The 14677-nt window shown below is 40.6% G+C and overlaps 1 protein-coding gene across 7 annotated transcripts in view; it reads right to left on the bottom strand.

The window, feature by feature from the left end:
- Window positions 1–14677, bottom strand: part of hivep1 (HIVEP zinc finger 1) — a 48598-nt gene that overhangs the window by 28248 nt on the left and 5673 nt on the right. For 3 of the 7 annotated variants that reach the window (XM_046834325.1, XM_046834331.1, XM_046834329.1), the window contains exon 2: window positions 7315–7431. In XM_046834325.1, the coding sequence (XP_046690281.1) occupies window positions 7315–7354 (40 nt within the window). In that variant the 5' untranslated portion in view covers window positions 7355–7431. Of the gene's footprint in view, window positions 1–3999; window positions 4360–7314; window positions 7432–7517; window positions 7687–14677 lie in introns of those variants that run through there. The other 4 variants (XM_046834328.1, XM_046834326.1, XM_046834327.1 and 1 more) reach the window with 3 other exon arrangements.

A 14677-nucleotide genomic window follows, 5' to 3' on the forward strand; every position in this document is an offset into this window, starting at 1 on the left:
CCCGCTCACCTCGACCTGCCATTCCTCCTCACCTGTACCTGCTCACCTTGTACCTGCCTCACCTACTCACCTGTACCTGCTCACCTCGTACCTGCTGACCTACTCACCTGTACCCCCTCACCTCGTACCTGCCTCACCTGCTTACGCTTACCTACTCACCCGTACCCGCTTACCTGTAATGACTCACCTGTACCCGCTCAATTTGTACCTGCCTCCCCTGTAGACGCTCACCTACTAACCGGTACCATTTCCTGTACCTGTCCCAGCCATACCCGTTCACCTACTCACCTGTACCCCCTCACCTATACACGCTCCTCTACTCTACGCACCTTCACCCGCTCAGATGTACGTCCCAACTTTACCTGTCTCACCTGTACCCGCTCACCAGTACCTGTCTCAGACATACCCACTCACCAATACCTGTCTGTGAGCTGTGATGTTTTACAGAACTTCGGGTTGGTAATAAAAGCATGGGTTCGAGAACACAGCACTGCTATGGAACGTGTGTGTGTGTGTGTGTGTGTGTGTGTGTAGCGACAGTAAATCAGATGTGACCGCTCTTCTCTTATAATCTTACAGACATTTCATGTTTTTAACGTGAGTCCAGGCGTTTGTTCAACTCCGGTAAACAGAGGAGAATCACAGGGGGACTCCAGCACAAGACTGCACCCGCTCTCACAAATTCCATAGCAACAACCAGAAAAAGAGCCAAGCGTCTTGTGCAAGATTACCGAGCTTTGCCAGAAGACACACACACACACACACACAAATTCTTACTTTACTTAACCCTTTCTGTCCCTCTGCCACAACCCATAGAGAGAGTCTTTCTACTCTCATCACCTGGACGTGGATTTTTTCCACGTCCCACATGCTTCATGAGTGACGACCTGCTGTTCATGTTCTAATTCTTCACACTTTGATATAAACCGATTCATCAAGTCATTTCAAACAGGAAATGCCCATCACTTCTCTTCACTAACACAGTATAATACTGGCGAACACACGGCATTCAGGGACGGATTTTGTTTAAAAGTTCTTTGCAAAATAAAAAAAAAATCAGGATTTCAGAAAGGCAGGGGGGGAAAAGGGATAAGCAGAAAGGAAAAATGGCAAGTGTTTCAAATTTTATCGCAGGTGCTTGGGTTTAGCTAGTCAGCATAACTAACAAGCAACTCTAATAGCTGCCTGCTAGTCTACAAGTCCAATTCAATTATGTTACTAACTTGTTCATTAAATGTTTTTCCACACAGGAAAGAAGCTTATAAAAGGAGAAACATTAATTCCGTCATGACCTTGGTGTGACCTTGTCCCTTTCTGGATTTAATTTGTGCAGAAAACGCTTGGTGAGCATGAAGGAGAGGTCAGAGGCGACGGTCGAGTTTAATCTGATAGGTTTGGGTAACGATTAATCTCTCTTTCCAACCGCGGTGAGTAGAAAAGCATGCAGCATCAAATCCCGCTCCGAATCGGGATTCCAGACCTCATTACACACATACTCGGTTCTTATTTCGACTTCATATTCATGTAGATAGAGTTTGATGTAATTCTAATATGAACCAGAAACCACTGGACGTGAATTTTTACCTTAGTGACACATACACGATGCTCAAGAGGTCCGTAAAAAAAAAAGAAAATACACCACAGGTTTTTTTTCCTTCTTTGTGAGCACTCGACAATCCTATTTATTGTCATTTAGCTAACTAAGACATATTAGCTAGATAAACGTCTTATTAAAAACAGTGTTAAGGCTCCTGGAGGATTCTCTTGTAGGATTACCCAGTATTAGAGTCCATACCTCTCACCCTCAACCATGTTCACCGCAACATGATGCTACCACCACCATGCTTCACCATGGAGTTTGGCTTCTCGGGGTGATTAGCAGTGGCCACCTAATAAAGCTGTTCTAAGGATATAACCTGAGAAGATTTTTAACATGTTTTTGGAGTCCATCAACAGGATTCATCAAGCATCATTCAGACTGATCAGACTGACATGGTCTGAAATCACCTGAGTACTGTTACAGTCAGAAGACGTTCAGGAAAAAAGTCCCCGTATAAGTTTATGGAGAAATAATGAGCGAGCCAGTGGCGACTGAGGCAAGGAGAAACTCCCTGAGATGCTATAAGGGAGAAACCTTGAGAGGAACCAGTAACATTCTGTGGACTGATAAGAGTAAAAAAACTTTTTGGGCACGTGACTCCCTTCACACTTTACTTAAATGGCACAAAACTTGAACTAGGGACTTAAACTAACAACCTTTTGATCAACATCTTAACTACTAGGCTCACATGTCACGGGTCTCTGCGTGCCAAGACATTCACACAGACTACAGGTATGAAATGACAGGAATTAAAGAAAAAAACGAGTAAGAGAGAGAAAGAAAAAGGAGGAATCAGAAAACTGTGGTCTTAATGCAAATCGATTGCGCGGATGCAGTGTTAATTCACGGATAAGACGCGGAAGAAACACCATTAATGTCCACGTGTGTGTGTGTGTGTGTGTGTGTGTGTGTGTGTCTGTTACATCAATAGCATGAAGTGTGTGAATTCTCCTTAAATATAATCACACCCTCCTCCTGTATATCACACCAGCTAAAAGTCACTTTGCAATTTTCTGAATCAATGCACAACAGTGCAAGCAGGCACAAGCACACACGTGCAAACACACACACAAACACACACACACACACAAAGCTCTTTCAGCCTATGGCACGTGGGTGGTGTTGGTTCGTTATTAGTCACCCCAGTCTGATAAACAGTCAGAGCTTGACAGACACTCAAAATGAAAGTCTGAACAGGGTTCAGGCTCTGTGAGGGGGAGGAAGAAAAATAAAATAGACCGAGAGAAAGAGAAAGAAGGAGCGAACAAAAGAGGAGAGAGAGAGAGAGAGAGAGAGAGAGAGAGAGAGAGAGGAAGGCACAGAGCTTTGCTCTCGCGTCAGAGTTAACACCACGAGGATCCAATCTAACGGAATTAGACGGAATCGCTAATGAGCGAAAAAGGGATAAATTATTCTACGATTACGAAAACCGTCCGGTTGAACCGCACGTGTTCTCCTTCAATTCACGTTTTTTTCCACCTCGCTCTTTAGCATCGCCCTGGAAACTCCTCTGCCGCCACCCCCCAAAAAAAAACGTCCTAGTGACCTGCAGCCACCTTCCAAAGAGGAGTTCTAAAGCTAAGGGGTGTCACATGACGTGTCACATGACGTCATCACGTTGCCTCACTCCACTTTTTCACTGCAGTGAAAACGTATGGCTTTAGTACTTAAACAAAAAAAGTGCGAGATGTCCTCTTTCACTTTCCCTGGTCTTACACACACACACACACACACACACACACACACACACACACACACACACTCTGTATGTTCAAGCTGCAGAGGTTAAACATACGGAACTGAACCTGTTACAGTGCATCTGTTATAGTTACTGTTGCTAAAACAGAGGGTAATTCCAGCCTTTTGGAGGAAAAAAAGGAAGAAATAGAGAGAGAGAAAGAGAGAGAGAGAGAGAGAGAGAGAGAGAGAGAGAGAGAGAGAGAGGTTTCCTCTAGATCCATGCTGCCTTCACACACTAATTATAAGCTAGAGAGAGCGGAAATACTGGTTTGGCGTCACAATCATGACACAACATGTAAAAAAAATAATCCGGCAAATCCGGAGCCAATGCCTGACCTTCTCGTCTCGCTGCTCGCGCAGTCACGCTCAGCTGCACCACATCTGCTTTACAACCACATCTCTACCAAAAAAGTCAATATTTTCCTAGCGTTATAACTTGGGATCCGTCGATCATCTCAGACCTGGTGTCTATCAAGTCAAGTCAGCTACAGGTGGATCAGTGATCCCTTCACTCTCCATCCTCCCTAACAACGCATACACAAACCTGATATTCACTCTGTTCCTCGACTGCATGCCTCTGCTCCGAAACAAACGCCAGCCCTGTGGATTATTAACATGCTGCCAAGTCAGGTGGAACACTGTGGCAAAAAATAATTCACCTCCCGAGGTCCGGAACAGGGAAGTTCATAGTGCTGAGTGAGAAGTTCTTCTGGTTCTTCCTCGTCATGCGCTTTGCCTGGAAACTCCATGACACACACGCATTCCAGACACCGTGTCCTTCCCACCATGTGCTTCAAATCACTGGGAATCACGCAGACACGAGATTTAGCGCTTCCAGAGATTCCACAGCAGAAGGTCTTTCACATTCCAGGTGGAACTTGGCCCGGGATGGTAGAGAAAATTTCCAGGGTTCTCCAGGTTCATTACTGTCACTTAAAGCGCCACGATCCATCCGACAGGGTGAAGCAGAACGAGTTGAAACAAAAGGACGAAAGTTTGTGCACCCTTGCCCTTCACACCTACAGACGTGGACAGAAATGTTAGAACCCTGAAATAACTGACTGTAATAAGAAATACACATTTCCTGAAAATGAACAAATGAATATCAGACTTTGCTTTTGAATTGTTGTTCGACGGAAGCTTTTACAAAAAAAAAAAACGATGGAACCCCTGTAGAACAATGTACGTGTTAAACTGAAGTTTGCCATGTAATTAGCATTACAGGTGTCTTCAGACTTGTAATCAATCAGTCTGGCTATTTGAAGGGTGAAAAGTCGTCACAGTGTTGTTTGGGATCATGGTGTGCACCACACTGAACATGGACCAGAGAAAGCAGAAGTTAAAGGTTTACAGCACTGTAGCCGATGTCCCTGGACAATACGAATGATAACCAAAGAGCCCAGAACATCTTCCAGAGAGATTAGAGGTGAAGTCCAAAATGCATATCGACAAGCTTCTGGGAGGATGTCCTTCAGACAGATGAGACAAAAATAAAGCTTTCTGGCAGGTCACATCAGCTTTATGTTCACAGATGCAAAAACAAGGCCTACAAAGAAAAAAACACTGTAGCTACTGTGAAACATGGAGGGGGTTTGGTTATGTTCCAGGGATGCTTCTCTGCATCTGGCACAGGGTGTCTTGAATCTGTGCAGGGTACAATGAAATCTCAATATTATCAAGTCATTCTGAAGTGAAATGTGCTGTCAGAAGGCTCTGACTCTGTTGGTCCTCCAACAGGATAATGACCCAAAACACACGGAACTACGAGCCCTGATCTAAATCCTATTGAACATCTGTGGAAAGAGCTGAAAAATGCTGTGCTTCCTTTAAGAGCAGAGCGGCATTTGGGAATAGCCTGGCACTGCATTTTTCTGCTATTACTGCATGTGTGCAAGAGCGAGGATTAAGTCCTTATTATTTTCTGATGCTCATTTCTAAGTTTCTTTGACTAACCCATAACGCTGTTGCCAAGAAAAATAAAAAAGCAGGAGTTTTGGAAACCTGTCTGTGCTTATATGATTTCTGTTGTAACTGGAGTTAGCGAGCTCTCCCTTCACCCAGACTCAACACGCTACAACGGCTTGTATCTAAACAGTAGCCGACCAAGAAAGTCATTGTTCACTGTCTTCCTCCTTCCTTTCACAACTATTTCTCTCTGGAGTTTATCTTTTGGCATCGTCGTGCGTTTAAAAAAAAATGTTTTTTCTCCCGATGCCGTGAAGCTCAGAACACAGGTGAGGTGCGTTTTTTCATTTCCGTTCGGAAATTTCATTGGTCTAATGTTATGGGGTTCAGTTTTTTGGCTTGAAGTTTGTGAAACCAGGAAAAACCCAGGAAAAATCCATAAATAAGCCGCTTCGTTGTTTAAGCTGCGGGTTCAAAACGTGGAAAAAAAGTAGCAGCTTATAGTCAGAAAAATACAGTAGTTAATTTTCAGTACATTTGTATTTTTTATTACTTTTGTCAGTTTCGAAATATTTCAGCGACCCTTGTGGGTTTGTCTTTCCTTAATGGAATGGTCACGTCTGTGTCTGAGGTTGTTCTCTAAACTGTCTCTGTGCGCTGCAGCGTGATGACTTCCCACAACTCGAAGCGACACTAAACGAGCTCCGTGGAGGCGTAGCTGCTGATGTGAAGGTTGAAGGGGGAAGAACTCCTGCACAGATGTGTACAGGTGTTGTGTGCGGATGATTTCTCGTACGGCTACTACGTGAATCGATTTTGGAACGCCCTGTGCGTAGAGACAAGCTGCTTGTGAGACGTAAACACAGGTGCACTCCTCACTTCCTGTTTGTTTGCCCACAGAACAGATCACATGTACATTCCTGCAACCACACACACACACACACACACACACACACACACACACACACACACACACACACACACCCACACCCACACACACACACACACACACACACACACCCACACCCACACACACACACACGACTTCCACCTTTCAATAAAACATGACAGCAAGGCTTCAATACACGCTGGCTGACAGAACAGTAAAAGCTTTGTATTTTGAGGCTGCAGCAATTGAGTGTGTGTGTGTGTGTGTGTGAGAGAGAGAGTGACTAAGTGAGGGAGGTTCCCCTCTCCATCCATGACATCAGAACCCAGCAAACTCTCAGCTCTCTCAGAGTGTTGCTATTATTGTGCTGTAGCTCTTCGTCACGTCGTTTCCGTATACACTACATACTCTACATACGGTCCGAACCAGTTTTAATACATTTTAAAAATACAGACGTATATAGGATGCAGTATCAGAGTGTGTATTACTCTTCCAGGCCTTCAGTGATGTTCTACCTGAACCACCTCTTAATCCCATTATTATGACGCCATGTCTACAGAACCCATCAGTATTATAGAGAAGTGCAGTAGAGCAGAGCGCTGCACCACACACAGGAACCTCATACCGTCAGAATGAACATCATCAATAAAGCAAGAAGCCCACTGAACACAATTCAACATGTCTCCTTTCACTGTAGCCACAGCTACATGAATAGATTTGAGTTTGTGCAGTTCGATACGGTTTGTGAGCTCTGACTAGTGCGCTCTGACCATTCGATCCGATGTCACAAAAATGCAGACGTCATTGTAGGACCGGTTAATGGCCCCCCAGAGTGACCAAATTGCAATCTTGTAGCCTTTTGAGCAGCATGGATTTGAAGCTCCAGGGTGAAGTGTTTATTGTGAAGGGCTTTTGGCAACACGTGATACGACGGCTGAATTGAAGAGAAACTTTAGCCTAAAATTGCACTCGATTTGTAATAATTGAATAAATATTCACGGAAAAAAAAATCCCCCCCCACACACACACACACACACACACACACACACGCACACACACACACACACAGAGCCAGCATGGGTTCACCCCCATTCAGCCGGGCACCACTCAGAGACGTTTAACCGAATCCAGAAAAGCACTGAAGTGTTCAGGACTCGAGTGTGACTGAAAGCCTGCTTACCTTTAAGATTTTTGGGGTTGTTCTGTTTGGTGCGAGGCATTATTCCGTCTCTCCTCTGGTCTCTCCCACTCACTTATACATCGTAGGGCAGGACTCTGATGTTCACTCACTCTTGTCCTACGCACAAATAAAAAATGGCGCTCAGGAAATGTATGAAATGATTGGATTCTAATGTATCTCGGAAGGTTCCTCCTGAAGCAGACCTTCTTTACCCTTAATCTGCTGGGGCAACTCACTCCAGTCTTTACATTCAATCTAAGATTGGACTTATCAGTGCCTCCGCTGGTCAATGTGGGAAGTCCGACTGATAAATGAGAACCTTGGCCTCCACCTCAGCTTTCATCTTCTACTTGGTGTTACTGGGAACGCTCGCTGAATGTCATGTAAAAGTGAGAAACACACGCACACGCACACCCGCACACACGCACACACGCACACAGAGGAAAAGCGGAGGTGAGCGTGGTGTTTGTGCTAAATGTAAATCAACCTCAACCTTTAAAAACAAATAACCGCAACTTTTCATTACACTAAAAATACATAGTAATTACCAGTGACATGAAATAACACCAAATTCCTCATTATCACTGTACACTAACACCATTATCACTGTACACTAACACCAAATCCCTAATTATCACTGTACACTAACACCATTTTCACTGTACACTAACACGATATCCATCATTATTACCGTACACTAACACCATTATAACTGTACACTAACACCATTTTCACTGTACACTAACACCATATCCATCATCACTGTACACTAACACCATTATCACTGTACACTACACCATAACCCTCATTATTACTGTACACTGACACCACTATCACTGTACACTACACCATATCGCTCATTATCACTGTACACTAACACCATTATCACTGTACACTAACACCATTATCACTGTACACTAATACCAAATCCCTCATTATCACTGTACATTAACACCATTTTCACTGTACACTAACACCATATCCCTCATTATCACTGTACACTAACACTATTATCACTGTACACCAATACCAAATCCCTCATTATCACTGTACATTAACACCATTTTCACTGTACACTAATACCATATCCTTCATTATCACTGTACATTAACACCATTTTCACTGTACACTAACACCATATCCCTCATTATCACTGTACACTAACACCATTATCACTGCACACTAACACCATTATCACTGTACACTAATACCAAATCCCTCATTATCACTGTACATAACACCATTTTCACTGTACACTAACACTATACCCTTCATTATCACTGTACATTAACACCATTTTCACTGTACACTAACACCATATCCCTTATTATCACTGTACACTACCACCATTATCACTGCACACTAACACCAATATCACTGTACACTAACAGCATACCGCTCATTATCACTGTACACTAACACCATTTTCACTGTACACTAACACCATATCCTTCATTATCACTGTACACTAACACCATTATCACTGTACACTAACACCATATCCCTCATTATCACTGTACACTTACACCATTTTGACTGTACACTAACACCATTATCACTGTACGCTGACACCATATTTCTCATTATCACTGTACACTAACACCATTATCACTGTACACTAACACCATATCCCTCATGATCACTGTACACTCACACCATTATTACTGTAAACTAACGCCATTATCACTGTACACTAACACTATATCCGTCATTATCACTGTACACTAACACTATATCCGTCATTATCACTGTACACTAACACCATTTTCACTGTACACTAACACCATATCCATCATTATCACTGTACACTAACACCATTATAACTGTACACTACACCATATCCATCATTATCACTGTACACTAACACCATTATAACTGTACACTACACCATATCCATCATTATCACTGTACACTAACACCAATATCACTGTACACTAACACCATATCCCTCATTATCACTGTACACTAACACCATTATCACTGTACACTAACACTATATCCCTCATTATCACTGTATACTAACACCATTATTACTGTACACTAATACCAAATCCCTCATTATCACTGTACATTAACACCATTTTCACTGTACACTAACACCATTATCACTGTACACTATTATTATCACTGTACACTAACACCATTTTCACTGTACACTAACACCATATCCTTCATTATCACTGTACACTAACACCATTATCACTGTACACTACAACCAAATCGCTCATTATCACTGTACATCAACCCCATTATCACTGTACATTAACACCATTTTCACTGTACACTAACACCATCATCGCTGTACACTAACACCATATCGCTCATTATCCCTGTACACTAACAACATATCGCTCATTATCACTGTACACTAACACCATTTTCAGTGTACACTAACACCAAATCCCTAATTATCACTGTACACTAACACCATTTTCACTGTACACTAACACGATATCCATCATTATTACCGTACACTAACACCATTATAACTGTACACTAACACCATTTTCACTGTACACTAACACCATATCCATCATCACTGTACACTAACACCATTATCACTGTACACTACACCATAACCCTCATTATTACTGTACACTGACACCACTATCACTGTACACTACACCATATCGCTCATTATCACTGTACACTAACACCATTATCACTGTACACTAACACCATTATCACTGTACACTAATACCAAATCCTCATTATCACTGTACATTAACACCATTTTCACTGTACACTAACACCATATCCCTCATTATCACTGTACACTAACACTATTATCACTGTACACCAATACCAAATCCCTCATTATCACTGTACATTAACACCATTTTCACTGTACACTAATACCATATCCTTCATTATCACTGTACATTAACACCATTTTCACTGTACACTAACACCATATCCCTCATTATCACTGTACACTAACACCATTATCACTGCACACTAACACCATTATCACTGTACACTAATACCAAATCCCTCATTATCACTGTACATAACACCATTTTCACTGTACACTAACACTATACCCTTCATTATCACTGTACATTAACACCATTTTCACTGTACACTAACACCATATCCCTTATTATCACTGTACACTACCACCATTATCACTGCACACTAACACCAATATCACTGTACACTAACAGCATACCGCTCATTATCACTGTACACTAACACCATTTTCACTGTACACTAACACCATATCCTTCATTATCACTGTACACTAACACCATTATCACTGTACACTAACACCATATCCCTCATTATCACTGTACACTTACACCATTTTGACTGTACACTAACACCATTATCACTGTACGCTGACACCATATTTCTCATTATCACTGTACACCAACACCATTATCACTGTACACTAACACCATATCCCTCATGATCACTGTACACTCACACCATTATTACTGTAAACTAACGCCATTATCACTGTACACTAACACTATATCCCTCATTATCACTGTACACTAACACTATATCCGTCATTATCACTGTACACTAACACCATTTTCACTGTACACTAACACCATATCCATCATTATCACTGTACACTAACACCATTATAACTGTACACTACACCATATCCATCATTATCACTGTACACTAACACCATTATAACTGTACACTACACCATATCCCTCATTATTAGTGCACACTGACACCACTATTACTGTACACTAACACCATATCGCTCATTATCACTGTACACTAACACCATTATCACTGTACACTAACACTATATCCTCATTATCACTGTATACTAACACCATTATTACTGTACACTAATACCAAATCCCTCATTATCACTGTACATTAACACCATTTTCACTGTACACTAACACCATTATCACTGTACACTACTATTATCACTGTACACTAACACCATTTTCACTGTACACTAACACCATATCCTTCATTATCACTGTACACTAACACCATTATCACTGTACACTACAACCAAATCGCTCATTATCACTGTACATCAACCCCATTATCACTGTACATTAACACCATTTTCACTGTACACTAACACCATCATCGCTGTACACTAACACCATATCGCTCATTATCCCTGTACACTAACAACATATCGCTCATTATCACTGTACACTAACACCATTTTCAGTGTACACTAACACCAAATCCCTCATTATCACTGTACACTAACACCATATCCCTCATTATAAGTGTACACTAACACCAGATTTCTCTATCACTGTACACTAACACCATTTTCACTGTACACTACCACCATATCCATCATTATTACTGTACACTAACACCATTATAACTGTACACTAACACCATATTCCCTGTACACTAAGACCATATACATCATTATTATTGTAGACTAACACCATTATCACTGTACACCAACACCATTTTCACTGTACACTACCACCATATCCATCATTATCACTGAACACTAACACCATTATCACTGTACACTACACTATATCCCTCATTATTACTGTACACTAACACCACTATCACTGTACACCACACCATATCCCTCATTATTAGTGCACACTGACACCACTATTACTGTACACTACACCATATCGCTCATTATCACTGTACAGTAACACCAGTGTCACTGTACACTAAGACCATATCGCTCATTATCACTGTACACTAACACCATTATCACTGTACACTAACACTATATCCCTCATTAACACTGTACACTAGCACCATTATCACTGTACACTAATACCAAATCCCTCATTATCACTGTACATTAACACCATTTTCACTGTACACTAACACCATTATCACTGTACACTAACACCATATCCCTTAATATCACTGTACACTAACACCATTTTCACTGCACACTAACACCATTTTCACTGTACACTAACACCATATCCTTCATTATCACTATACACTAACACCATTATCACTGTACATTAACAAAATTTTCACTGTACACTAACACCATATCCCTCATTATCACTGTACACTAACACTATTATCACTGTACACTAACACCATTATCACTGTACACTAACACTATATCCCTCATTATCACTGTACACTAACACCATTTTCACTGTACACTAACACCATATCCCTCATTATCACTGTACACTAACACCATTTTCACTGTACACTAACACCATATCGCTCATTATCACTGTACACTAACACCATTATCACTGTACACTAACACAATATTGCTCATTATCACTGTACACTAACACCATATTGCTCTTTATCACTGTACACTAACACCATATTGCTCTTTATCACTGTACACTAACATCATTATCACTGTACACTAACACAATATCGCTCATTATCACTGTACACTAACACCATATTGCTCTTTATCACTGTACACTAACACCAAATTTCTCATTATCACTGTACACTAACACCATATCTCTTATTATCACTAACACCATTTTCACTTTACACTAACACCATATCACTCATTATCACTGTACACTAACACCATTATCACTGTACACTACAACCAAATCCCTCATTATCACTGTACATTAACACCATTTTCACTGTACACTAACACCATTATCACTGTACACTAACACCATATCGCTCATTATCACTGTACACTAACACCATTTTCACTGTACACTAACACCAAATCCCTCATTATCACTGTACACTAACACCATATCCCTCATTATAACTGTACACTAACACCATATTTCTTTTTATCACTGAACACTAACACCATATCTCTATTACTGTACACTAACACCATATCCCGCATTATCACTGTACACTAACACAATCACTGTACACAAACACCAAATCCCTCATTATCACTGTACACTAACACCATATCTCTCATTATCACTGTACACTAACACCATTTTCAGTTTACACCAACACCATATCCTTCATTATCACTGTACACTAACACCATTATCACTGTACACTAACACAATATCGCTCATTATCACTGTACATTAACCCCATTATCACTGTACATTGACACCATTTTCAATGTACACTAACACCATCATCGCTGTACACTAACACCATATCGCTCATTATCCCTGTACACTAACACCATATCGCTCATTATCACTGTACACTAACACCATTTTCACTGTACACTAACACCAAATCCCTCATTATCACTGTACATTAACACCATATCCCTCATTATAACTGTACACTAACACCATATTTCTCATTATCACTGTACACTAACACCATTTTTACTGTACACTACCACCATATCCATCATTATTACTGTACACTAACACTATTATAACTGTACACTAACACCATATTCACTGTACACTAACACCATATCCATCATTATTACTGTAGACTAACACCATTATAACTGTATACTAACACCATTATCACTGTACACTAACACCATTTTCACTGTACACTAACACCATATCCTTCATTATCACTGTACACTAACACCATTATTACTGTACACTACAACCAAATCCCTCATTATCACTGTACATTAACCCCATTATCACTGTACATTGACACCATTTTTAATGTACACTAACACCATCATCGCTGTACACTAACACCAGATCGATCATTATCCCTGTACACTAACACCATATCGCTCATGATCACTGTACACTAACACCATTTTCACTGTACACTAACACCAAATCCCTCATTATCACTGTACATTAACACCATATCCCTCATTATAACTGTACACTAACACCATATTTCTCATTATCACTGTACACTAACACCATTTTCACTGTACACTACCACCATATCCATCATTATTACTGTACACTAACACTATTATAACTGTACACTAACACCATATTCACTGTACACTAACACCATATCCATCATTATTACTGTAGACTAACACCATTATCACTGTATACTAACACCATTATCACTGTACACTAACCATTTTCACTGTACACTAACACCATATCCATCATTATCACTGTACACTAACACCATTATCACTGTACACTACACTATATCCCTCATTATTACTGTACACTAACACCATTATCACTGTACACTAACACCATATCGCTCATTATCACTGTACACTAACACCATTATCACTGTACACTACACCATATCGCTCATTATCACTGTATACTAACTAACACCATTATCACTGTACACTAACAGCATATCACTCATTATCACTGTACACTAACACCACTATCACTGTACACCAACACCATATCTCTCATTATCACTGTACACTAGCACCATTATCACTGTACACTAATACCAAATCCCTCATTATCACTGTACACTAACACCATTATCATTGTACACTAACACCATATCCATCATTATCACTGTACACTAACACCATTTTCACTGTACACTAACA

Source organism: Silurus meridionalis, chromosome 22 (genome assembly GCF_014805685.1).
Source record: "Silurus meridionalis isolate SWU-2019-XX chromosome 22, ASM1480568v1, whole genome shotgun sequence".
NCBI lineage: Eukaryota > Metazoa > Chordata > Actinopteri > Siluriformes > Siluridae > Silurus > Silurus meridionalis.